Consider the following 27,745-nt stretch of genomic DNA (forward strand, 5'->3'; position numbering starts at 1 on the left):
CGTGGGGGGTGGGTTTTGTCTTCTTGTTCAAATGTTCTGTAATAGTTAAGTAGGACATTTATCTGGCAGTGGTTTGTCTTCCCCTGTTGTGCTTGTGTGTGTGTGTGTTCCCGAGTTCCTCCTCTATCCCACAGCTAAATGCCTTCAACATAGAGAATTTCACTTGTTTTTAAACACACACAGACACACAGACACACACACACACACACACACACACACTGCAAACTGTACAGGCAGACTGCTGAGAGGGAGCTGTAAGAGACACTGACACAGCTTGCTCATTAGGCAGTTTCTTACTGGATTGAGGCCAAATATCTGCAGGTCATAAACTCACTGATGTAACAGGCAATGCAACTCACATATCTAGGGAAGTGTTGAAAGGCAACACATCTCATTTTAGGGTCGGCCTCTTATCATTACTCACTACTTATCATACTCCTCTTGTCCATGAATATGAATAAATATAGCGTTTAAGTTAAGGTGTAAGCTGCCACAGACGGTGTTGTCATGAGACCCATAATTTTCCTTTCTCTGCAGGAGGCTTGTAATTACACCATAGATCACACTCTTGTCAGCACCAATATCTGCTGTTGAAACAACATATATAGTTATTACATTATATAGATATAGTTTGCATTAACTCTTTTCAGCATTTAAAGTGAGCAGGTACCATCATGGTTGTCAACACAAATATCATAGTTGACTTGTACACTTACCTATTCACTAAACTCCCCTTCAGACCATTCACACGAACAAATGAGCAAATGAACAAACAACTGGACCAATGAATGAACCAACAAACCAACCAATGACACAAAACCCCAACAAACCAACTAACCAATGAATGAACGAACAAACAAACCAGCCAACCAACTGTTAATACAAATGGTATATAAAAAAAACAAAACAAAAAGCAAACAAATAAACAAAACAACTGAATCGTTTATAGCATTTATTTTTCTCTTGATTTAGGCTTTTGTTAAATAAAAAAAGGGTTAAAAGTTTGGATCTTGGACTTGAACAAGCCCAAATGAATTAAATAACAGAATGCTCAGTGAGACTAAAGCAGTACAGGCTAACGGCAAAGAATAACTTATAAATATGGCAGAAATGAGATAGAGCTACAAGGAAAATACACATCTGAGTCACAGATTCTTGCAATTTACTTAATTTTTCAATGAGCATTTTAAGTGATACACAAGATGTTTGTCTTTGTGTGCTATTAAGATTAAAGTAAAACTAGTCTAATCTGAACAAAAGTTAAATTAGAAAACTAGCTATTTCCAAGCATTAACATACATTTTCTTTCCACTGTTCAATTGCTATTGGAAACTCTCTTACAATACATTATGTAGTGCCTTTCTTACTCTATCCTACCGGTCCACATGCACATGCCCCTCCACCACCCAGGGTAAGAGTAAAGGGCCAACCTCTATCTCTCATTAACCTACTGACTGGATAAATCAAAGTGCAGGGCAGAGAGGAGAACCCCAGCCTTGGCCATTCAGATAAGAAGAACACAACCTACACCAGCTCATACCCTACAGCTCAGTGATATATGGATCTGCAGAGGCTAATAGCAAAGTATTGACAGGAAAATGGTGTGCTTATCCTGCTCTCGCATGCTGGCGAGAGGTCCCCAAAGCAGATGGGATACACTTTAGGGAGAGGGAAAGAGGAGGAGGGGGGTGAAAGGATGAGATAGAACTGTACTGGGACAAATTAGAGTCTTTATTGCTTTACTTCAGCTAATTTGCCTCTGAGTTTGAGTCTACAAAATAGTTTAGCAATTTCCTTTCCACATAAAAAACTGTAATTAGTGGCTGGACATCACAATAAATGTATTTATTTGAATGTAAATGTTCTGACTTCTCTGACAACCAACTCTAGATATCTACATCTTATTAGCCATTATATAAGATAGTAAAATATTTTATTGTGCTGGACATTTATAAATATTTCAGTTCTCAAACACTGGAAAACATAAGAAAAAGCACACAGCACAGAGTTAGCAGGAAGTTCTAATGTTTCCAATAAATAATGTGGGATGAGGACGATGTGGAAGATGCCTAGTAGCTTAACCGCTCTCCTAATTTACTTATTTTGCATGTCAATCCATATTCTTCATGTCTATAAAATACAAAACACAATAGCTACAGGCAGCAATATAGTTCTCCAACAAGAACCAGTAGATAAAGATATTGGCTGTCCTCCCACTAGAGAGTGGAGTTTGTAATGATGGAGTCAGTAGGTTATCACTGTGGCCGCTGCACCTTGTTCTAAGTGACAGCTTTATCTAGCACAACCTATTCTTCCTCTGATGCGGCTGAAGAGGCAGGAGATGTGCTCTAATGGCAACACTTCATCAACCTCTGAGAGGATGTAGAGCGAAACTGCTGCCTCTGATGTTAGATAAAGACATTGACACAGCTTGATTACCAGACCAGCTGTAATTTGGTTAAAGCCTGCAGTGCACTACACCTGCAGTAGTTTAGAGCTTGTAAGTGTCAGTGGATTCTTGAAAATTGAATCGACAGCGCTAAGCCTGTCATGCCATACACAAACAGGATGTAGTGCATGCGCTGGGAGTGCTGCTGTAATTGAAACAAGGACACAGTATGTCCTAGATGATACAGCAACATTACAGAGGAGGTAAGTGAATGATTTTGGGTCGGTGTCGGCATCTGAAGACGTCACAGCACCTCTCTATGGCCACCAGGGGACACAGTGGATAACCGTAAATAAATGAATGAACAGGGAGGCTGAAGGAGATGTCACAGCTATTTGGTGGCTGAAAAGAAAATACACAAAACGATTCTTATTGTGCTCATGTTTTTGAGGGAAAAACAATTGGCTACTGTTGCTTCCACTGCGATCGAATACTGTTAAGAATCCGAGTCAGCGTTTTCCAGGTGCTTATATTCATGAGTGGATTTTTTAAAAAAAAGACTGACTAAAACTTATGCTGTTATCAACTCTGGAATATTATGAGCATGAATTTGCATCAATGAGCAATGAGGGCAAAAACAATGCACTATCAAACGTTGCCAAATGCCTCTGTTCCTCTAAAGGAGACCACTTATGACCAACCTTACATCTGGATGCCAAGCACTGTGTGGGGGCCTGTCTATGACTATTATTACCCACTTGACATCTTTATAGTTCCATGGCAGACATGCTCTTCGGCAGATCTAGAGACAGAGATGCAGAATGCCAAAGCGGCTCCACAGTGCCGGTGTGGGACAGTGGAGTTTTGTGTTGAAATAATTAGCCTGCTTAGCTGCCATCTGGGCTCTGGTTGCTGGTGTGTGGTGTGAGCCAGGTGCTTCATGGGTAATACCACAGAGAGACATACAGCAGATGCTCATGGGTAGTGCTGCCCACCTTGGCACAGATCTGGAATTGGCTATTCGCAATATAAGTCTCAAGGAAAACTACAACAGACAGGACTAGTCAGAGGACAAGCTTCTTGAAGCCCATTTGAGGGTTTTTCTTTTTTTTTTTTAAAGCAACTGAAATAATTACTAAAGACGATTAACGATGTCTGGATGAAACAAAGTAAACTTTCTGTTAAGTACATACAGTTCTGATATGGGTAACTCAGCAACTTTGCAAGTGAACCCAGTAAAAATCAGCAAAAGTGCATTCTGCTCAGATCTGAATCTGCGATAACCCCCATTTCATCCGACATAAAACCAAACCAAACAATCAACACCCTTATCTATGAAACGCAGGTACCTTTTGATTACTGCCCTTTCCCAACACAGCTCAAAAATCTAAGGAGGTTTAAACATTTTTTGAGCAGTTCACTAGGCCAGTAACTTGATAAGAGCCCTGGATTTACTCAATGAGGAAGAAAGTTCCTGAGCAAGCAGCAGGCATGTGGTTGTTGTTCCCAGAGGGCTGGGAAACTGTATCTGCCCTGAAGGAGCATCCTCTTTGGTAAGCACTTCTTATCCAGGCCATCACTGCAGGCCGATAGCGGGTAATATCCAGTAACTGCAGCTTTATGGGCGATCCAATACTTGGATCAATCGCTAGGACAGGAGGATTGCCATTAACCCCCTAAGATCTCTCTCCTTTTCTCTGTTGTTTTTGTTTCCTTCAAGTGAGTCTTTTTAAAAAAAATTCTGACGGAGAAGTCAAGAATAATAATAATTCTCGAGAAAGAAAAAAGGAATGCTCTACATATCTCACTTTAGCAATATTTTTTGAATTTCACACAAAGCTCTCGCTGTCAGTAAAAAGTATAAGCCTGAATATCTCTTGTATTTCACCTTAAATCGGTTATCACTTAATGGTTAACTTCAGAGTGTCATAAAATAACACGAATCATTGTGAGATGAATAAACTGTGAGCACATTAGTGTGAATATACTGTGGCGTTTCCATGTGTAGGTTTGTCTGATTTCTATTTGGACTGTGGTGTGAGTAAAAAAAAAAGGCTTAGGTTTATCATTCTATATCTACAGTATGGTTAAGTGTGTGTGTGTGTGTGTGTGTGTGTGCAGGGTTGTAGTTGAGAGTGTGTGAGAGTGTGCACATGTAGTGAAAGCTAGAAAGACAGTTAGAAAAGAGAGACTTTGTTTGAAACTCCCAATACTTTGGGGAGTATTGCCCCATATACTGTCCCCTGTGACAGAGCAAAAGAAAGCTCGAGCGAACCAAATATACGTAGCTCTCGCTGAGCATTTCTGTTGCTCTCACTGAATATAAATGGATAAATAGCTGCTGAAATGAGTTAAACATCATGAGAAATTACACTCATTGATACAAAGTGGGCATGCTCTACAAACGTAATCACAAATGCATCATTGCAAATACATTTGATTATTTAAAAGGTCAAAATTACATGTACTACATTTTGTTTTTGTCAGCAGGATCTCATATTTATTCGGGCTCATAGTTGTGTGATAGAGGTAGAGCAGTTCACTTCATATCAACCATAAACTGCACGGTGGAAATAGACAGCTCTTAAATTAAATCACTGCAGAAGGAGTTACACACTGCCACTGTAACACTGGTGTGACAAAATCAAACAGAATCAAATGAACGGACTGCATCAGAAAAAGATTCAATTCTTCATTTAACTTGTAATATCCAATATGCATTATTATGTCTATTTTACCATTGTGTTACAGAGGTCTGTTTTACCACAAATTCAGTTTTTGTATTCAAACATATTAATCAGTCTGCTGAAAGTAAAGCATAATGCATTTTCTTAGTTAGCAATATGGTTATGTTGTTCTAATTTTCCCTGTAAATTAAGATGAAGAAAGCACTCACTCTGACTGATATGATATAGTGAAAGTTATTTCTTGTAGCAGTTAATAGACACATAGACACGTGTGGAAAACACAGCTCAACTGATTAAACCGTTTAAGTTAATGATAAAAGTTTCACTTACCTCGAGACCCCACAGCGTGATCGCAGGTGTAGGAGAGGAAAGTTGAGCACATCCTCCTTTTTTTTTTTTTTTTTGTCCTCCACGCAAATGTCAGAGGCCACGAGGCAGCTAGCTGCGTCTGACTACCTCACAGTAACAAGCCTGGGTGCGAGAGAGCTGTCCAGGCGGGCCGGTGGCTAGTTTGTCGGAGGGTTGGTCAACTGGCCTGGCAAGCAGAGACAAGGGGACAGGCACACGGGGAGAAGAGCTGAGCCGGAGTGGGCTCTGCTGGAAGGCTTTTTCGCCTCTCCTTCCCTGAATGAAAGCAATCCCTAAGAGTGAATGGGTAATGAGAGACTGGCTCCTGAGATTTTAGCTTTCTTAATCATGTTCATAATTAATTCAAGAACATTGATAATTTCATTACATTCTTTTTGTCTTATCAATAAATGATGTGCCTGCACTTTTGGTCTTGTGTATACGGGGAGAGAGGGAGGAAGAGAGGGAGAGAGAGGGGGACAAGAGAAGTAATACTGCACTAAAAGCACAGGAGATGGAAAATGATACAAACAGGGAAGTGGTAATTATAATCTTTGACCAAGCCACTGGAAGCACAATATGAAGTCAAGTGGCTACAAATAATTAATAAGGCCTCCTGGTGTGTGTGTGTATGTGCACATGCGAGAGAGAGTATGTGAATGTGTGTGTGTGTGTGTGTGTGTGGTAAGAGTGAGGCGCAGGGGGAGGGTAAGTGCTGACAAATGTCTTTTCTGAACATTATTTCACCAGCCCTCTCAGTGGCTGCTTTTACAAAAGAAAATAACGTGACATCACCAATAAACAGCGCGTTCTCACCAACTGCTGCTGTGAGGAAGTCAGTAATACACTCACCTTTAATCCTCACCTTTAAACAGGGGTAGAGGGTGGAGGATGCCTTGTCTTATAATGCCCTTCAGATCCAATAAGAGCTCAGGTTTCAGGAACATTAGTGCAGTGAAGCAGTTTTTAAAAGACCATTCTGCTATTCTGCTCCCTCCCTTCTCTCCTCTTCATGCGCCCTCTGTCAGGTCAAGAAAAGAAGACGAGGAGAGCCATTTTCCATCTTCTGGCATATACAGTTTCGAGTTATTTGGCAGCAGGAATAATGAGATAATATGCATTTTTAATAGTTCGTCTTCAGAATATTCAATAACCCTTCACCTCTGTGCGTGCGCTTATAGATTCTGCGCTTTATCAATCGAACTTTCTGTTCAAAACTGAGCTGGAAATAGAACGAGAAGGAGGGCAAAGGGGGGGGGAGAGGATGTAATGGATATCTCTGTTTCCTAAAAATGCTGTGAGGATGATGGAGTCTGAGGAAGGCTCTGACTCACAGCCTGCTCTTTTTTGCTCCAAAACAAGACAAGTAGATGGATGGCTTTGAGCAGCCTAATCCGACAGTGAGTGACTGCTCTGTCAAAGGTCTAATCTTCTCCCAGAATAGTGGAGTAGGCTGTTTATTCTGATCAGACGTCCTTGATATATAATCATTAACCTATTGCTATTCAAACTGATACGGTGAGATATGCGATGTAAGGGGTTACCTTCACACAGGAATACCTCCTGTACTCAATTTGTGTCCTTAAATAATTGGTTAGTGAATTTGTACATGAAATCAGGGTAATTTGACCCTAACAGCAGTGCGGTTGCACCATTTCAGGGCTGTTTGATTTCAGACGTTTTCTAATGGATTTCCAGCTTGTGACACACTACAATATGGATTGGTAAAGCTATATGAGGCATTAGAGATTCAAGTACTTTATGTCCTATTTATTCCTTATGTGCCACAGGCCCCCTATCTTGAGATATGACCAGCTCAACACGAGAAACCTTTAATAAAATAAAAAAGTAAAAAAGGGGAAAATAGAGATTTACAGCTGGCCATTCTGACAGTAGACTTGATATAAGGTGTTCATAACAAGTTTTGCATTTTATTCCTGGTCCCCTCACACACATTTAAATCATATTTTATGTGATCTATGTATGCAGCACTCATCCTCTCTCTGTCACCCAATCTCTCCAATGTGTCCCTCTTAAACAGATTGCTACAATACTTGTAATGATGGTCTTTCCCAGCTGTGCTGCAGGAGAGGGGAAGGGAGCAGCAGGCCATAGTATTACCATAATACCCGCTCCCTCCCTCCACTGTCCCATGGGCCCATGTGGGGCTCTGCATGGGGATGCAGGGCAACTCTGCTGTGGAGGGGACTCAACTGGCTGCCGGTCCTGCAGGCTGTGTGTGCGTGTGTGTGTGTGAGTGTATGCTTGAATGTGTGTGACTGTGACAGGGCTGAACCTGCCTGTGGGCGATGTAATAAAGGCGCCACACACTGCTGGTAGTGATGGTGGCACTGCTGCTGTAGCTGCAGAGAAGGGGATAAATATAAACCGGGCCCGCATCAAGGAGACGGCCCTCCAGTCACAGCCTGACTTACATCCTAATAATTAGGCCCCTTTCCAATAAAACAGGGATTTGTAGCCATGCATCTCTTTTTCTTGTGTTTGCTCCTGCAGTGGAAAGGATGCATGTTCTTGTGGAGTCTCTGGGTGAAGCAGAGGCTGTGAGAGGATTTGATTTCAACAGTATTATAAACAGTTCAGCAACATTTGCCCAGTTTAATCTAGACAATCAAATTTCAGAAGACTCTGCATCGGCTTCTTCTTGTGCAATTGACATATTTACTTTCTACAAATATTACACAATTTCTCTATTAAATTATGACATCACTTAGGGGTACTTTCGAGTACTTTACGATTGTTGAAATCATAAACCATCTGGCATTTTCTTGAATTTGCACACATACACACACTCCTCGTCTCTGATAGAGCCTGATCGATAGATGAGGCATGCAGGTTGCTGTTGTGTGTTATCTTAAGCCTCCTAATGTGCCCTGGCTAATCTTTACTCCAACAAATCCTGACCTACCTCTTTCCCTGTGCTTTGTTCTGTGGACACACTTTCAAATTCAAGTCCTAGATATTCATTATGTGCACTTATTTGTATTATTGTGCTAAACAAACTAGAGTGTGCTGAATAATATCCTGGAAGACATCCTGAAATCCCATGATTACAATTATGTGTTGAAAAAAGACACTTAATTTTTTTTTCCAATAAAACAGCGATACTCAGCGGGCAGGTTTTTCAGCTTTTTTAAATGTATTATCTCATTTACCTCAGGCTCCATGGTTGTCAGTTGACTTTAATATAAATCACACCGATGAGAGTTTGAGGATTTCCAAAAGTCAAATTGAAAAGAGAGAGAGAAAAGCAGAACACTACATGCCGAGTGAGAGAGGGAGAGTGGGGAGGCAGTCTAGGCAGGGGGTATCAGGCTAATTAAAGCAAGCATTTGTCAGAGATTAAGCCTTAAACAGAAAAGGTCATCTGAGCACCAGAGCACACTGTTTCGCTGCTGTGCTCTTAGGGCAGTCTAAACCTTTCCCAGCTAAATGGTAAAGATGCTATTTGCCAGAGATGGGGGAGGGGATCGAGATCCCGACCAGTGACAAGAATGACACTTGGGTCATTGGTTCTTCACTGTCCATTACACATGCTGGTCAAATATGGCAATCGGTGTCATTTAGGGATGAAAAATAAGTGCTGGGACAAGATCAATAGATGCAGCCGTCTGTGCCGGCTGTGATTAATTGACTGTCACCAATTAATGACTGGCCTGTTGCAAAGCAAAGCAATCGCAGTGGGACAATGGGTATTTCTTTCATTTTGGCCTGATATTGGTTATTTTAGGACAAGTTGCCCTGAAGTAAATTCATTAACCACTTCTTTTACAGTTTTGCAGGTTTGCTGTGGCACACTGGAAAGTGCCTCTGACAGCATCTTGTGTGTAAAGCGTACTTTGAAGTTGTTTTCAATACTGGGATTAATATAGAATTATATGAAAGCTTCCACATAACATCCACACTGTTTTTTTTTTCAGTCCAATCGGATACAGTTACTAAAAATATTTGAATATGTTCCTGCTGCTTCTCTTTCAGAAGTCTGTATACATTAAAATATTCTCATTGTTTAGGGATAATGAAGAGTAACATTGAATAATGGCATTTAAATTGATTCTACACTGATGTCGCTCTCTAACTGATTTAACTTAAACATATTCATCACGTACATTTACTCCAAATGTTCTCTGGTGGTATGAAAAATGAGTGAGAACACATGGAAGCCTGTGATCCACTTAATAGACCACTAAAAACAATCAAACAAGTACTGGTGATGTTTTCAAACTGGGATCAGTGTACAAGGTTATTTTGAAGTCAGTCAATTCTAATCATATTAGATCTTGAGAAGATGTCCTGGCTTAAGATACAATGTGCACAGGACATGTTGGTTTAGATATGAGTAATGGCTTTGGGGGGCTAAGCTGTGGGGCAGATGTAATTTGAAATACTTGTAGTGGAAATTATGCTAATATTCGGTCACTCTGTATTGTTATTTATAAATTAGATCATTTAGGCTTCACAAAATATTGCAATGCAATTGTTTTCTAACTGAATGAATGAGCTATTTGTTGCATCTATTTAAGAGATTTTCAATTTGCCGTTAGTTTCTGTCATTCATTTTTTTCCTTTTTTGTACGTTACTGTGAATTATCATTTTATAAAAACTATAAAGATGGAAATCCGAAGCTAAATATCTTGTTGTTACTGGGAGTGTATTGACCTATAGTGACCGATTTTCTTAATAATTTCTACCTAGTAAGTCATTCTTTACTTCAAGTTTTGCCAGAAGTTCATTGTGTAGTGAGTTTACTAGAGAACAGCTATATTTGTTTACAGTGTAACCCAAATAGAAAGCGTTTGTGCTGCTGTGTATCTGAAAAGTTAATATTTTATTATTACATTGTTTTTTACTACACTGAACCACTGAAGCCTCTTTCAGGACTTTATTTTCGAGGTTCATTTTTAAAATAATTTACCAGTATAATCTGTGACATGCAAATTACACCCAAAATTTCAGCATTCCCCTGGATGAAAGGTAGCTTTATAGATTTTTATAGGGAATACAGCTGCCTTGCCCATCAAATCCAGCAGTGTATTCTGTGAAGGAAAATGTTGTAGTTTGCATCATATGTGCACGTGGTCATATTTGCATTGCAAAATGCAGTGATGTGCAACTTTCCCAAATACAACATAGTAAACTTGAAAATAGGAAATCATGTTTGCAAACTATATTTGGAAAAATATTGATATGTTAAATTGGTTTTGCTTTCCCAACAAATTATTAATGATAACCCCAATGTATTAATTCAGACAGAAGACCTATATTATGTGAAAAAAGTTAATTATTGTTGTTGTAATCATCAGTGGATCCTCAACACATACAAGCTTGCTTAAATGAGCTCTGTATTTGGAGCACCAATAATCAATGCATTTCTGTTAGGTCTAAAGCCATTAGGACTCATTGCTGGAGGTCTCCACAGTGAGTTCTTACAAACATTTGTAAAAACATGTTCTGTAATATGTTTAAAAAAATACATTTTGCATTTTTTTCATGGTTTCCATGATGTCAAACTAAAGAAGGAATTAATAAAGTACAACCTTAAAAAAATTCTTTAAACAAACTGTTATGTGAAGTAAAGATACTGTATCAAGGCACCAGCAGATTGCTCTCAACTTAGCAATAGGCCTCATGGCTCTAATGGGGAACATATTTTAAAAAGTGTAAATAATGCATTTAATAAGACCTGAAACTAGTGATCGAAAGTGTTTACTGGGGTCACAGACATGAGAACCCAAACTGTCATTTTCCCACAGACTTTAGTACAACTGGACTTCGTTTTAAAACCTGATGAGAGGTCTCCTTATTGCCACAACAAAGAACACTGGTTTAAGGCTATTAAACCATGGTTTCATCTTTCAGGCCAGGAAGGCACATCCATCTTGTATACACAGCTGTGAAAACGCATTTGCCACTTTCCTGATTTCTTTTTATTTCTTTTTGTTACTGAACAGATTTTAATATCAGACAAATATAACCTGAGTAAAAAATAAAAAATCATAGTTTTTAAACTATGACTTTATTTATTAAGGAAAAAAAAAATTATCCAAACTTATCTAGCTCTGTGTGAAAAAGTATTTCCCCCTGAAACCTAACAACTGATTGTGTCACCCTTGGCGGCTAGAACTGCAATTAAGCCTCTGCAATAGCTGTAAATGAGGCTTTCACATCACTGTGGAGGAATTTTGGCCCACTCTTCTTTGCAGAATTATTTTAATTCAAACACACTGGAGGGTTTTCAAGCATGAAAGACCTGTCAAAGCATCTCAATCTGATTTGGGTCCAGACTTTTATTAGCTCACTCCAAACCTTCTTTTAAAGCTATTCAGAGATCAATCTGCTGGTTGCCTTTTAGATCACTGTCCAAGTGAACTTGAGCTTCAGGGTGTGAACTGATGGACATTCTCTTTGTAGTTTTTTTGATAGAGAGCCGAATTCATGGTTCCATCAATGGAACTGGAAGCAGTCCCAGACCATGACACTACCACCACCATGTCAGGCAGACTGTTGATATGATGTTCTCTTTATGAAATGCTGTGTTAGTTTTATGCCACAATTAATGGCATAAGACCTTTCAAACTTCCAACTGTTGTCTTGTCAGTTCAAATATTATCCCAGATGTCTTGGGGATCATCAAGATGTTTTTGGATACTGTGAGATGAGCCTTTGTCTGAGCCTTTATGGTCAACTTTGTCAGACAGGTTTCATTTAAGTGATGTATTTAACAGGTCTGGCAGCATTCAGGCCTGGCAGTGGCTAGTGAAACTGAACTCAAACATGTTTCAAAAAAATGGTTAATCACAGTTACTTTATGATAGCGGGGAGTTAATTTTTCACACAGTGGCAAGTAGGTTTGGATAGCTTTTTTCCCTTAATAACTCATCAATTAAAACTGCATTTTGTATTAACTCAGTTTATGTTTGTCTGATATTAAAACCTCTCTGATAATCTAAACATGTAAGGATGACAAATATGCAAAATAAAGTCAGGAGAAGGAAAATACTTAAAAAAATGTTTACAGTATGTATATACAATACAGAATGAACCACAGACAGCTGTAATGTCTGGTTTTATCGCCATGACCAATTATTGGAATATTGTGCTACATTTAATAAAATTATTGTATGCAGCACAGCATCACAAGCAAAGAAGCAAAGTTAGTTACAAGCTACGTTGTGAACATTGTTACTACACAATCAACATGCCACTGTTTTACACAGCAGCTGGCAGGGAATAAACAAAGATATGAAAGTGGACAGTCCACATGACTTCTAACGCTTTTCTATTTCCGGTTTAAAATAACTGGCAAGTGATAAAGCTACTGTGCCCCGGTTTAGCCGTGACTAGAATACATTAAAGCAAGATACTTGTGTATGTCTTCTTCACTGTGAAACCCAGTGAAGAAGACATAATTTTAATATTATAAAATTACGGGTGAAGGTCAACTGTTACCTGTTTCGCGAAGAACCGCCTTTTGACCCCTGTGGCTTTCCGTAGCTGTGCGGCTCGGCGCGCGACGCAGCGGTTTGGTGGGAGATTTGTACCTCTTCAGGGAAGTGAGCTATATGACCTGTACGTTCATGAAAAATGGCTCTGAACTACCAGGCATCTACCCTCTCGCTCACTCTGCCAATTTCCTGCCAGATATGCCTCGGAAAGGTAAGTGTCGTTCGATTTTTTTAACCCCCTCGTTAGCGCCTTTCGTTTGTTAAACAAACTCAGCAAACTGTTTCCTACATGAGTTAATCGGAGGTGACCGTTGTTTGTTGTGTTTGGTTGTGCTAGTGGGTTAATTTGCTCGTGTTTTTCTCGGTGCAGGTTAGGCAGCCGGTTATTTGTTCCAACCACCACGTGTTCTGTTCATCCTGCATGGAAATGTGGTTAAAGAAAGCTAACCAGTGTCCCACCTGCAGAGTCCCCATCACAGCAGAGAACCCCTGCAGGGAAATCATCGGTGAGTAGTTGCGGGCAAACAAAGGAAAGCAGGCTTGAAGCAGAAGAGAAGAGGTGATCTGCCTGCCTGCAGCATCTCACAGCTGAGTCTTCTTTTCATTGTGCTCCCAACAAAGCACGGCTTCAAGTTTTGCAGGCAACTTTCTATGAGCCGTGACGTTTGTTTTGTTAGTAATATCCCCAAGTTGACGATTTCAGTTAATAAAGCAGGTTGGATCATATTTAGTGAGATTGCTTGTTGCAGCTTTAGAGTAAGTCAGCATAAAAATGACTGGTTTATGAACTCTTGTGTTGTTTGCAGTGTTTAAGCGTTTGACAGGGGCTGGGGGGGCCATCCTTTCCAAATGCTTATTGGAAAACTGTTGATTTTCTTACTGCAGGCTTGTCTTCAGTCTGTAAAACTGTATTCCCTTATCCACAAAACAAACTGGCTACAGTTTATGCGGGCAAAGGTAGCATGAGGTGATATATCTAAGACAGTTGTACTGAAAAATAAATGTTTTACGTTTCATTTGAACTTGTGTGATGCATATTTGAATATATGATTTTTATGTATTTAGTTTTAATCATGCAACCCTGTTGTTTTCGAGCATTTTCTCTCTATTTTTGTTGGCAGCAGATCAGTTTGGGTTTTGTTGTAACAATACCAGACAGTACTCACTGACATACAGACATATAGCTAAGCTTAGCCCCGAAAAATTGATTCAGACTTGATTGTTTCAGTCATTCACGGATCTGTTTCTTGCAAAACAACCTTTTTGTTGACTTTTTATTGCAGTTGTTTCACCTGTACTGCTGGAATTTTAATATCAGTCACTGGCCACTTGATTAGATTCACTTGTTGATGCATATATCCAATCAGTCAGTCACATGAGAGCAACACAATCCATTTAGACTCACAGATATGGTCAAGCGAACCTGGTGAAGTTCAAATAGAGCATCAGAATGGGGAAGAAATGTAATTTAAGTGACTTTAAATGTGACATGGTTGCTGGGAGTTTCCCACGCAAACATCTCTAGGGTTTATAGAGAATGGTCTGAAAAACAGAAAATATCCAGTGAGTGACAGTTCCCTGGGTGAAAATGCCATAATGATGCAAGAGATCAGATGAAAATTACCAGACTGCTTAGAGTTGACAAGAAAGCAATAGTAACTCAAATAACCACCTGCTACAACTAAGGTATGAAGAAGAGCATCTCTGAATGCACAAGTCCCACCTTGAAACGGATGAAACACCAGGTGCCGCTCCTATCAGCTGTGAACAAGAAACTGAAGCAACAATTGATATGGGCTCACCACAGCGGGACAGCAGAAGACTGGGAAATTGTTGGCCGAGTCTCGAGTCTTCTGCTTTGATATTTAGATGGTAGGGTCAGATTTTGGTGAAAACAACATGAATAGATCCATCCTGCCTTGAATAAACTGTTTTCAGGCTGTTGTTGGTGTAAATGCACAGAGGATATTTTCGTGGCACACTTTGACTCCCCTAGTATCAGCTGAGAATTGTTTAAGCATCACAGCCTTACCTGAGTGTTTTTGCTGATAAGTGCACCACTTTGAGTACTCACAGAGTACTCATCTTCTGGTGGCTGCTTTCAGCAGGATAACACACCATATCATAAAGCTCAGACTGATTTCTCAAACATGACAATGAGTTCACTGTACTTAAATGGCCTTCACAGTCTCCAGATCTTAATCCAGTAGAGCACCTTTGGGAAGTGGTGGAATGGGAGATTAACATTATGGATGTTCAGTTAACAAACCTGCAGCAACTGTGTAATGCTATCATGTCAACATGGACCAAAATCTCAGAGGAATATTTCCAGCACCTTGTTGAAACTATACCATAAAGACGTGAGACAGGAACGTGTGACAAGATTAAAATAAAGAGGGAAATCATTCCCTAACTTTAACCCCATTTGGTCTTGTTTTGTTGTTTGTTTGGTAAATACATTTTAAAAACAAACAATGTTTGTGCTAAAAAGAGAAAATGTGACCAAATTACTAAAAGGAATGTTACAAATGATGGTCTTCTCTTGTGAAAATCAGTCACAATTTCCCCATGCACTTTAAATTTGCCTGCATTTTAAATGGCAGCACCTCAAGCCTTGAATGTTATTCAGTTTTACGCTTGCCTCTTTATTACTGTAATGTTGTGCTAAGGTAACAACGAAGCCACATAAAAGCCAGCTGATGTTACTTGGAACATTACTTAAATGTGTTTTGTGGTCTATTGTGTTAATCATTTACTGTACTTGTGTGCTTGTGTTACAGGAGGAACAAATGAGGGTGATCACAGTGATAGTCCTTCTGTGAGAAAATGTCTCAGAAAAACCAGAGGGGAATTACTTTTACGCGAGTATGAGGTATTGGTTTTACATGCTCTGTTATGTTTAGTATGCTTTCCTATGTTTATTATTTACAGCCGTTTAGAAAAAAAGAGTTAATAAAAGTATAATCACAGCTGTATTAGTATCTCACTTGATATGATTATTTCCAAATGATGTTTTCAGTTATTTATTTGTTTTTTAATTCTCTCTAACAGGAGGAAATTGAAGGGCTCATGAGAGAAAACGAGGAGCTGAAAACCAAAAATCAAAGCCTGGAGGAGCAACTGAAGACTGCTTTGGATCCCTGCAGCATTGATACAGTGCAACTGGATGAACAAAGGGTCGCTCCATTTGTCCTGGAGGAGTGGACAAACAAGCTGCGAGCAGCCACAGATGTCTGTGATAAAGTAAAGAAAGACATGGATAAGCTTAAAGAGGTATGCAGCCTGTAACATTTAGGACATTACAGGTTTCAGTAAATTTACCCTTAAAGCAGGGATTCACTGTTTTCTGATAGATGCAGTTAGTTCACTGTTCCGTATTCTAGTTGTCTAAAGAGTGCTTTAATGAAACAGTTGAAAGTAGACATGTTAATTGCATGTAATTATTCCGATTTATTACTTTATATAAGGAAATGCATTCTGGCAGTATTTTTTTTTTACCTGCTTGATTCTTGTATTCCAAGAAAAGCTAAATGGATGTCGCTTCAAAGTATATTGCGCTCGATTACTTGTTTTACCACACAATATATGGACAAAAATTCTGTACCACCTACATATTACACCTGTGGGAGCTGCTCAGCCATTGAAATCGACATCAAACAAATTTTGTGCCAATTGTATATGTAGGAAATAAGAAATTTCACAAACTGATTTCCTGCAGTGGTGGCATCCTATTACGGTATCACGCTCAAATTCAATTTTTTAAGATTTATTTTTATTTTTTTGCTCTCCCCACAAATGTTTGTAAAGGCAGACTGAATGGACAGGTGCTTTATTGTTTTATGTATTTTTAAAAATATACCTCTGGCAATGGGACTGAAAATACTTGAATTAGATTAGATGGAGATTAACAGGTGTGGCCCAGTACTTTTGTCCATATAATGTAACTTGCTGCTTTTTTTTTTTTTTTTGAATAATGGAAATATTTTGATAATGTTTACTTTACCATCTTCAGGCAAATAAGACATTGCGGTCTCAAAATGTCGACCTTGTGCAAGAAAACATGAGACTGAAAGCAGAGGTTGCGAGCAGATCTCCTCAGAAGTAAGTATCATCTATAACCTTTGCCCTCATTATCTAAGAATCTCCTTAGGTTTATACTTGAGCATAGTCTTAAAATCACACACAAAAAAATCACACTTGCATAAGCAGGTTTAAATAACTCAATTTGGAATCCAGCTCAGATCAACTCGAACTGTGATGGCAGCTCTGTTTGTGTAAGAAGGAGTAGCTATGACACAAATGAGATGAGGAAACGTTTTGGAAGGCAAGACCAGATCAGAGGAGACTGAAGACGGGCAACACACATTGCTCCATTGACTAAATAGTAGGTTGAGAAACGGAGCCCAGCATGCAGCTTGGGTGTGAGTTGCTGCTGCAGTATAAAGGTGGTGCAGTCAGACAGAAGTGCTTGAGCACATATGCATCCTAAACTGTAGTACTTCTCTATAACCACCAAGGAGCTCACATCTGCCAAGCCTGGAGTTTGATTAAAGATACGATCACTTTCAAATCAATGCAAAGTTTTGTAAATAACTACCTTTGTGGGTTTCTTAAGTCACAATTAAGATAAGAATATTATTCTATGTCAATTTTGTAATTGAGGCACCTTGGTTTTCTCTCATTGTAATACTCAACTGCTGCCATTAGTCGATGCCGTAAGACTAAGCCACTCTTGCTGCTGAGCCTCTTCTAGTTAATGATGTGTTCTTGGCTTACTGGGTTGTTATTATAGATTTTAAAATGATTACTTCTGTTTTAATAATGAGGATTTGCATGTTGAATAGTGAGTTTTTGACTCGTGTTGTAGCCAGAGCCAGGCTGACATTAGTCACTCCTATGTCACATAGATGCCCTTTTTTCTGTGAAATCGCCATTTACAATCTTTTTCTCCCCAAAAGAAAAATGTAAGGTTGTTTTTATTTATATCTCAGTTTTTGTTGACTTTCTACATTTGATTTAAAAAAAAAAAAAATAGACTACATTCAACATTTCAAAGATTAAAAAAAAAAAAAAGGTGTGTTGAATTTTCTGTTCTAGATTAAATACTAAATGATCTGTCCCCAGGTTTGGCCGATACACAGTCGCAGCACTGGAAGCTAAAATTCAGCAGTATCAGCGCGATGTGGACCACTTGAAAAGGGCCCTTGAGCGCAGTGACCAGTACATTGATGAGCTGGAGAGTCGGATCAGGGTGTCTGAGAAGAAATCTCTTGAAGTGCAGGAAGCGTGTGGGAGTTGCAAGGCTGTGAAGGAAACTCTCACACAGCAGCAGAAAGTCAACATGATGATGAGAAGCTTGAGTGACAATGAGAGGAAGTTGATCTGCAGCAATCCAGAGGCAGAATGTGGGACATTTTCTAGAAATCACAGTTTGATGTTGATGCCATCCGCAGATGACAAAGATTTCAGTAAAAATCTGACAGGAAAGCAGAAAAACGAGGCCTCGGAAGGCACCTCCTCTGACTTTTTGCCCAGTACTCCATCATCTGCTTTCCGCTCCCTGACTCTGAGAAGCCCAGGCATCCGTGAGAAGAAAGTTGCATTTAAACCTGGGTCTTATCTAAGGAGGCTTGATTTTGAAGAGGTTCCCAGTCCTGATAAGAGCAGTACCACACTGGAGAACCAATTCAACGATGTTGAGAAATTCCCCAAAGGCTTGCCTCCAAATGACTTGGAGCCCTCAAAGTCTGTCTTCTGGGCAGGCTGGGACAAATCCAACTCTGACCAGTCATGTACAGGTTCAAGTAAAGGAAGCTCTATCAAGGGATCCACTAATTTTGTGGCTGATGAGTCAGATAGTTTCCAAATGTCCAGTGAGGCCTGTATGGATGTAGCCTACATGAACAAAATCTCAGAGTTGGACTCCATGATGCTGGAGGGTGAGAGTTCCTGTAGTCCAGGGCTCTCTGTTGATTCCTGTCTTTCCACAGATATGGACAACACCCTAGTTCCAGAGCCTCAAACATGCCCTGATACCTTGTCAAGCCTTGCTGGTAAACCAGTGACGCACAACAAGCATAACAACCACCAACCTTGTGACAATAAGGAGAGCATCTTGAACGACAAAGAAGCTCCAAAAGGTTCAGCAGAAGAAGGTTGTGCTGCATTAGTCTCTGGTAGGAAGAGTGGCGTCTGTGGAGGGGCCTCTCACACCGAAGAGCTATCTTTTGATTTGCTGTTTGATCCTTCGGATGAGAATAAGGCCGGTCCCTCTGGCTTTCCAGCAAGCCAAGATCATGATCTTGTAAACCCCTCCTCTTCCTCCTCTGGCCACACTGCTGGTCAGCCTGTGAACACAACAAGAGACAGACACACGCTGAACAGCAGTCAGCCAATAAAGAGAAAGTCCCACAGTCCCTTTACCATAAGCAGTCCCACGAAACATTCAAAACTCATGTGAAAAATGGCAAAACAAACGTGTGTTCCTGGTGCACTTCTCTTGGTACAGTGTTATGGTCATTGTGTGATGCTAGGATGTAACTTATTGTTATTTGTCTGTTGTAATATTACAAGAATTAAGCTAAAACGAGATAGGAATGTCATAGTTTTTGTGCAGTGTGCTTGTAGGCCTCATTTGTGATGTGCAGCCTGGTGATCAGTGTGCATTGTAGTCCTAACCCATGCTGTTTTGTTCTACTGTAGTTGGGGCTGAGACATTTTCCAAGTATACCTTCAGCCTTGTTTTCTGTATTCTACTACTATGGCTTGTAATACTGAAGACAGGTGAATATGACTGTCATTAAAAGTTGCTGAATTAGAAATTGTAATGTATATTAGGAAATGAAACGGGAATGCATTAAATGATCAAAAAAATATGAAAATTAATTTTGCCTTTCTGTATTTATGGTTTGCATTGCCTGGTCCAATAACTCATCACTGGCATTGGGGATTAATATGTTGTGTACCAGTTACATTTGTTTTTTTCTCACATTGTCCATATTTTTTCTATTTTTGCTGGTAATTTTGCAACACATTAAACCAGTAATTGTCGCCACTGAAAGTGGAACCAACACTGCAAAGCGTGCTGCCTGTAATGACGCACATTAGAGACCCCACGCACACTAAATCCATTGGCGCAGAAAGCGCCTTATTTATTATGCAAATTTAACGATATCGTGTATATTTCACATACCTCTAATCGCTGCATGAAATTTTAATTGGGGAGCCGTTGTGGTTTGAATAAATGAAGTGTTAATTCATTGGGATTAATTAATTTAGGTAAAGACTGTGTACAAGGTTACACTGGTGTATTAAATCAATTTGTTTAGTGCTCATCTGGCGATGATGGGCTCTAATGATAAAGGGGGCGGTGTCAGTGTTTCCAAGGGTTAATATGAGAAATGGGACTGTGGGCCAAGAACTACTGGAAAACCATACAACTTGTACAATAAAAAAATACATTATTAAAATTGTTTAATATGTCTATACCGATGCCTACAAGCTTAAAATTGCTTATTTATTAATTTCATATTAAATATAGACCTCGTGTTTTTGTGTGTACATTTTCCCTAATACTCGATTGGAAACAACTTTCTGAAATCAGACGTCCAGCCTAAAATAGACAGATGCTCAATTCAGCGGCATCAAGTCAATGTTATTCGGCCTCCAGTTAAAAGATAAGGCCTACAGGCACTGGGAACGGCGAGGTTCTGTGGCTGGAAGGAGAGGAGTGAGCCCTTAAAAAACGCAGGCATCCAGTCTCCAGATGTTATTGCCTGCCCTGTGAGCAGTTTTTATCTGTCAGCCTGTTCACTGTTCTGGCAGTTTATGTCTCGCGAGAGCAGCCGAGCACGGGCTTGACGAGATCTGAGGCGCTCAGGTGTAAGAGCCTCTCTCATCCCCAGCAGTGGGAAACAGTAGACAGATAAGTGCGTCTGAGAGACTGCAGGCATCTCTGTGATCTCCGGGCTCAAGGCTGCACTCGGCGCACTATACAGCGAACTACACTGCGTCATTACTGGATAGGCAAAGGATCACTGTGTGTCTGTGATTGTTTTCTAGCTCTTGTAGCCGTTATCCCCCTTCTTTCCGTGCACTTTAATTGGAGAAGCTCGCCAAGATGATGTCCATGAACAGCAAACAGCCGCACTTCGCCATGCATCCCTCTTTACCCGAACACAAGTATACCACCCTGCATTCCAGCTCGGAAGCTATAAGGAGAGCCTGTCTGCAAACTCCACAGGTAAACCATCCCCGAAAACTTTCGCTTTGTCCTTGTTTTTTCTTCTTCTTTTTTTTTGTTTCTTGCCTAAGCTGCTTGCAGCACTGAGCGCTGTCTGTGCCTAATAACAAGGGCTGCTCCAAGGCACATTCAGCCAAGACGCGCACTTAATGTTTTTTTCATGTATTCCACAGCAATCACTGGAAGAGTCTGTGATCTTTTTGAAAGCATGCTCACGCAAAGCCGGGCTTTACTGTTTTTGTATTAATTTTTATGACTTGCCGCTTCTGAAGGAATACTCCGACTTTGTTATGTGTCGCCAAAGGTCCCGACTGACAGATTCATTTATGCCTTTTTCTTTTTTTTCTGTCGCCTTCCTTTCTTCTTCACGTCCTTTCCCATTTCTTACTCATTTTGAAACCCTTCATTCTCCCCCTCTCTTTCTTTCTGTCTTTCTTTCTTTTTTATTCCCCCCTCTCGCAGTTACAGAGTAACATATTTGCGAGCCTGGATGAGACACTGCTGGCTCGGGCTGAGGCTTTGGCGGCCGTGGACATCGCCGTGTCCCAGGGCAAGACGCACCCGTTCAAGCCCGACGCCACCTACCACACGATGAGCACGGTGCCATGCTCGTCGACATCCACCGTGCCACTAGCCCATCACCATCATCACCATCACCACCACCACCACCAGAACCTGGAGCCACCGGACATCATGGACCACATCAGCTCGCCGTCTCTCAGCTTAATGTCCAGTGCGCACGACGTGGCGGGCGGCGGAGGTGGAGGTGGCGGCGGAGGTGGCGGTGGTGGGCTCATCTCCACCTCCTCTGCTCACCCGCACTCTCACATGCACGGTTTGAGTCACCTCTCCCACCAAGCTATGAGCATGAACTCACCTCTCACCCACCACGGGCTCTTACCGGGCCATCACGGGGGAGGTCAAGGCGGCCCTGGGCTCACAAACAACGGACTTCCCTCCATTAATGACTCGGACACAGACCCAAGGGAGCTGGAGGCTTTCGCGGAGCGCTTCAAACAGCGGAGGATCAAGCTGGGGGTGACCCAGGCGGACGTGGGCAGCGCTTTGGCTAATCTCAAAATCCCCGGCGTTGGATCACTGAGCCAAAGTACAATTTGTCGATTCGAGTCTTTAACTCTCTCCCACAACAACATGATTGCGCTCAAACCCATCCTCCAGGCCTGGCTAGAAGAGGCCGAGGGGGCCCAAAGGGAAAAAATGAGCAAACCTGACATTTTCAACGGAGGAGAAAAGAAACGCAAGAGGACCTCGATAGCAGCCCCAGAAAAGAGGTCTTTGGAGGCTTACTTCGCCGTACAGCCTCGACCGTCGTCCGAGAAAATAGCAGCTATAGCTGAAAAGTTGGACCTGAAAAAAAATGTGGTACGAGTGTGGTTTTGTAACCAAAGACAGAAGCAGAAGCGGTTGAAATTTTCCGCGGCTCACTGATGGGCGAAGAAGAGAAATTGAAAAAAAAAAATTAAAAAAACAAAAAAGTTGTGTGACTGAATTTGGGGACCAAGGGACACCGAGACACCATTTTCAGTCTTTTGTCTCCAGCGATTTTACACGCTGGTGCACAATGGACTTTAGATACCCATTTTATGAGGCTTCATATATCTTGTTTATTTTCACGTTATCGGTGAATGTGAAGTATGCAAATAACAGATTACACAAACTTCGCTCAGATGTTACCAGGGAAAAGTTTAGCGACATCGACATTGCCTTTTAAATAAAAGAAAAGAAAAGAAAAAAACTTGTGGAAAGAGGTAATTTGCTCGATACTATAGCGAGTTATTTTCTCCGAATAGGCCTGTTATTTTGAAGTATAGCCATTTACGAATTACCTCACTGATTGTTAAATGTGGTTTGGGTTTGATCTTTTCTGTCGTTGATATAGACTAAGTCATGACTGTTCATTTATTCATCCGTTCATTTATTCTTATTTGGAGGCTGCTACGAACTGAAATTTAGTTGCAAACTTTTTATGGCTATCGGAAAAAGAATTATTTTTCAGGCCTGCATGAAATCCTAATTCACGGGAAGTAATTTAGCCTGTGTGGGCTGTCACATCTGCAGATATATTTATTTTGAATTTGCACAAAGGACCCTTTAGGTTTCTAGATCGGCTATGTCGAAATGCGTTTGTATATACAGACATCACTTTATCACTTAACAGAGGTGAGCTCCTGTGTTCTGGAAACAAAATTAATAAGGGGGAGGGGGTCTATCTGCACCATTGGCATCACTAGGAAAAGTTTCAGACAGATCAGAGCATGAGAGCTCTGTCTGCATCATTAAGGAGAGATCGCAATCAATAACAGGGGGTTTTCGTTCTTTCATGTGTTTCAGTTTGCAGTGCAAACACTCTATGCATTGGAAGAAGAATCACTGCATAGCCTACAGCAGAGTTGTCTACTGCTAGACCTTATTTTGTGGATGGTGTAAGTCACTGTTTAATGCCTGTTTTCACATTGAGATCACCACGTTGTTTGTCGTGTTAACTGTTACGGAAACGTTGTGTAAGTAATATTTTACTTTGTGCACAAAAGTATGTTTACAAAAACTGCGGCGACATGTGCATCATGGAGAAAATGTCCCAATGTCTCCTTCCCTCTTTCACAACTTCTCCACTCTCCTCTGTTGTCCTCTTACTTTCATTGGTACTATTCATCCTGTAAGCCAAATCCAACAGGGAGGTGTGTTCCAGCAATCTTCTAATAAATCAAAGAAAGAAAACTGCTTTTCCTGGTTGTGATTCGGCCTGCACGGCACACGATTATCAAGGTTACTGCTGGTGCAATAGTTCAACGCATTATTGTGGCCATGTGATGCAGCGTTTGGTGTGGTTTATATGGCGTAGCTTTATTCTAATCATCGATATAAAACTCTTATAATGGTTGTATATACATTTGCCTAATTTTAGAGGATAACATTAAAGTTTAAAGTTTAACTTTTGAAAGTAGATGCTTATAATTTTACATTTTTGTGCCGTTAGTTTCGCTATTATTATTATTATTATTATTATTATTATTATTATTATTATTATTATTATATTAACTAATTTAAGTTTTACTTAAAGTGTTTGTTAATTTTTTTCTATATTATACTATATTTATTTGGTACCTTTTATTTAAACATCTGAACATAAAATAGGATGAATTAATAAGTAATAGGCTGTTAAAGGAAAAAGTTTTCTTCCTATATTGACACAGGCCCAACAATCAACATTTAATGAAGTTTCAATGTAGAATAACTGAGTACTGACACCAGAGAGAGAGAGTGAGAGAGAGATAGAGAGAGAAAAGATAGAGAGAGAGAAAGAGGGTGAGAGAGAGAGGGGGAGAGAGAATGAGAGAGAGGGAAAAAAGAAAAAAGAAAAGTTGATTTGCTTTTTAAAAATGACCACCGTGTGACCTCTACCCCCCTCCAAATATTTCTGTTCTCTCTTAACTTGCAGAAAGGCTATACCAATTTTTTTTTTTTTTTTTGGTGGGGCTTCACGTTCGGCTGCATTCATAAAGAGGAATTTTTAAGAGCATGTAGGCTAATGCAATATTAATCGCGATTTGCTGATATAAAATGCAATATTTTCAGACAGCTTTCGGGGGTTTCAGGGGAAGCAGGCGGATGAAGGAAGTCGCTGTTAAATAGCAGAGAAAGCTGCTCCTTATTGCTTTTCTTTAGCTTTTGGCTACACGGACAGAAGACAGCGAATCCTTAACGTAAGTAAAATAATTTTTTGTTGAATTTTTAAGAAATTTTCTTGGTCATTTGTAACTTTTTTTTTCTTTTTTAAAGATTAGCATAGACGTATGTCATTTTGAATAAAAATATGTATTTTTTTCTTCCGAGATTGCATTTCCATTTAAATTGTAATAGGCCTGCTTCGTGGCGTTCCCCACTGCTTCCACTACTTCATTCGTTCAATTCTGTAACACATAATTTTGTAAATTAAATTTAAAAATTTAGGAAAATTGTGAAAAAATATTAAGAAATTTGTTTTCGTTGTCAGAATATTTTTCCAAACGCTATTCTTTTCGCGACAGAGACTTTCTAGGAAAAAAGAAAAGAATGAATGAAATGTAAAAAAAAAAAAATCTATTTAGTGATATTGCAAATTTCCCGACAGAGGTTGCCGCTATTACCGAGTCCTTTTTTTGCATTGTTACGAAATAGTACAGCTATACATAGTGTATAAGTATAAGTAATATCTATCTATATATATATATATATATATATATATATATATATGTACAATGACTTAAAAGTTTCACCACCTCATGCTATCTACTGAGAGTAACGCAACACCGCTGGCAGTGAACACACTCCACGCGCAGCACCACACACGCCACATGGCAATCATTTCAGCACCACGAACAGCTCCGTTGGCGGATTGAAGAGTAATACATTATTGAAAGCCTATATCAAACAGCTCTGGGGTGCTGTCTCTCTGCACAGGGGCTCTGGATGAAGTCGGACTGTCTGCCTGCACAATAGCCTCTAATATGTTAATGGCCGTAGGGGATGCCTGAGGTACCATCCCCAGCTGCCTCGCCTACCATATGTCAGCCCGTTACGACAGAGTCCTCTATTAATCAAGGGGATGTTTCATCAGCAACCTCACCGATATCATAACCCTTAAAGTTCTATCAATAGTGGACCGCGCCGGCGCCCGATCATAGGTATCCTTAGTGCCTGGGCCTAAAAGGGCAGTCCTCCTATAATCGTGTCTAGATCGTTTGAGTTACCCCACCCCGTCCCATTTTACTTCAGGTGTCCCGTTTGAGCCTATTACAATGAAAAACTAGTTTATTATTATTATTATTATTATTATTATTATTATGTAACAGTGTTAATCACCGCCTTTCTTTCCTCCTTTGTATTCTTGCATAGGCAGCGATGGATTAATCACGGAGCCTACCAAAGGATCTCATAACTTAATTCCTTCAGGCTACTAGTCAGGGGAGTAATTAATCTATACCGTGGATGTAAATAAGAGGAAATTGGATTCCTGACAGACGAAATGAGAGAGTCTCTGACACCACGTTGGCAAATAATGATTTCACCACACGTTATGGTAACGCAGGCGCTTAGATTTATGAGAGCACGACTTTTTAGTATAGCTCTGAGCGGAGGGGAGTGGGCCTACCCTAATCGTAGCTGTTAGACGCCCAGGTTAAGATGGATTAGATCATTAGAATTACAACACTTCAAGCTGAAAGTTAAAGGAAATGGAAAGCTCTAACATACTGCGTTGGTTAAGCTTTTTTTTTTTTCCTTCTTCTTTTTTTCTTCCCCAATTGGCTTATGCTTTGTTCTTGCTTTGACATTGTTACACCCAATTTATAGAGTTTCTTAAAACAACATCAGTAAAACACATCTAAGATAAGAGCTCCCAAGGAGGGACCCCGCTGATCTAACAATAAGCAAGAAGGAGGCCCTTTTGGACGGAAATGTCAAACCGGGGATGTGGATGCGTAGATCCCCCAGATCTGCACTCATTTCCCACTTATATTTGCTCAGTAATCCGCTGTGGCAGCCCTCCATCGCCCGGGACCTGGTTTGAGAGGCGATGCTGTTGACACAAGGGTATATTTCAATCACAGAGGGTTCAGAGACAGACGCACAACTTATTTGTCTAATAAATCCGTCATTTAGTAAGAAAAATATTTGATCTTGAGGGGCTGACCTCTTGTCATGTAGCTACTGACAGATAAAAATGGGCAGCCTATGTATGCTTCACGGATATGCAAGTAGTCTGCATAGCATAAAGCGCAATTTCGATTCATATTTGTATGGCGCACAGTCAAATCAAAGCCTACACACACACACACACACACACACACACACACACACACACACACACACACACACACACATTGTGGCATTTGCTGCCAGAAACTAGAGTTGGAAAACAGAAAAGGGTTTTTTTCAGTGTTGAGGAGAAACGAAAGGTGAACCAGTTCAAAAGTCCAGACACGGACTAATTTTTATTTATTTTTAACATATATTTGTTAAAGTTTTCATATTTTCATAGTATTATAGTTTCTTATGAATCACGTGCTTGTAGCTCTGAAATAAAACATTTAACAGACTGAACGTTTGTTTTGATATAACAAACTATAAAAATAATGGAAGCGCGCGCGCACGCACACACACACACACACACACACACACAAGCTAGATGATGTTCGCAGTTATAAAGCAGCTTGGACACTGCCAACAATTTGAATTTGGAAGCAATAAAAGTATGATGGCTTCAATTATAGGGGGCATTATAATCAGAACAGCTGGCCTGTGTGGAGTGCCAAATTGTCATCTTGGTAGTCCAGAGCGTCATTAAAAAAAGTTTTTGTATTGTTGGACTCAAAGTTGCGAAATAAAAACTCTCAGTAGGGTTTTTCATTGTATTCATACACTGTCCAAGTTCACCATGTGTTGGGTTTTTCAAATCAGTCTGCTTGTTTTTTTTTTGTAACCTAAAATTTTAAAACCCCTTAATTAAACTCCCTGAACAAGCAAACAGGAATCTCAGGCTTTTAAACGGCTTAAAAGAGTCCACACTGCCACTCCTTTCATCATCATGGCTCGAACATTTACTGCTTCTCCCTC

General features: G+C 40.1%; 2 protein-coding genes and 1 long non-coding RNA gene across 7 annotated transcripts in view; 2 read left to right on the forward strand and 1 right to left on the reverse strand.

Moving 5' to 3' along the window:
- LOC102076516 (uncharacterized) overlaps positions 1-13,015 on the reverse strand; it is a 37,472-nt gene extending 24,457 nt beyond the window's left edge. For 2 of the 5 annotated variants that reach the window (XR_002061613.2, XR_003219012.1), the window contains exons 1-3: positions 12,893-13,015; positions 6,277-6,445; positions 5,407-5,717 (exon numbers count right to left, since the gene is read on the reverse strand). This is a non-coding gene — a long non-coding RNA (uncharacterized LOC102076516). The remainder of the gene's footprint in view (positions 1-5,406; positions 5,718-6,276; positions 6,446-12,892) is intronic. The other 3 variants (XR_003219027.1, XR_003219022.1, XR_003219015.1) reach the window with 3 other exon arrangements.
- On the forward strand, positions 12,785-20,092 carry obi1 (ORC ubiquitin ligase 1). Its single transcript, XM_003445724.5, has 6 exons — positions 12,785-13,099; positions 13,259-13,394; positions 15,669-15,760; positions 15,940-16,161; positions 16,901-16,989; positions 18,013-20,092. Exons 1-6 carry the CDS (start codon positions 13,028-13,030, stop codon positions 19,346-19,348), a joined length of 1,947 nt encoding a protein of 648 aa, XP_003445772.2. The 5' UTR covers positions 12,785-13,027; the 3' UTR covers positions 19,349-20,092.
- Positions 20,093-20,662: 570 nt separating this feature from the next.
- Positions 20,663-23,886, forward strand: pou4f1 (POU class 4 homeobox 1). Its single transcript, XM_003445723.5, has 2 exons — positions 20,663-21,130; positions 21,593-23,886. Exons 1-2 carry the CDS (start codon positions 21,008-21,010, stop codon positions 22,577-22,579), a joined length of 1,110 nt encoding a protein of 369 aa, XP_003445771.1. The 5' UTR covers positions 20,663-21,007; the 3' UTR covers positions 22,580-23,886.
- The last annotated feature ends 3,859 nt before the right edge of the window (positions 23,887-27,745 follow it).

The sequence above is a fragment of the Oreochromis niloticus genome, linkage group LG1 (genome assembly GCF_001858045.2).
Source record: "Oreochromis niloticus isolate F11D_XX linkage group LG1, O_niloticus_UMD_NMBU, whole genome shotgun sequence".
Lineage (NCBI taxonomy): Eukaryota > Metazoa > Chordata > Actinopteri > Cichliformes > Cichlidae > Oreochromis > Oreochromis niloticus.

What these genes read in the sequence shown, in the direction of transcription:
- obi1 (XM_003445724.5), top strand. Translation starts at nt 13,028, where the DNA reads ATGGCTCTGAACTACCAGGCATCTACCCTCTCGCTCACTCTGCCAATT. An exon ending in CCCCTGCAGGGAAATCATCG is followed by an intron (nt 13,395 to 15,668) that starts GTGAGTAGTTGC and finishes CTTGTGTTACAG; the next exon opens with GAGGAACAAATGAGGGTGAT. An exon ending in GCGAGCAGATCTCCTCAGAA is followed by an intron (nt 16,990 to 18,012) that starts GTAAGTATCATC and finishes ATCTGTCCCCAG; the next exon opens with GTTTGGCCGATACACAGTCG.
- pou4f1 (XM_003445723.5), top strand. Translation starts at nt 21,008, where the DNA reads ATGATGTCCATGAACAGCAAACAGCCGCACTTCGCCATGCATCCCTCT. An exon ending in CCTGTCTGCAAACTCCACAG is followed by an intron (nt 21,131 to 21,592) that starts GTAAACCATCCC and finishes CCCCTCTCGCAG; the next exon opens with TTACAGAGTAACATATTTGC.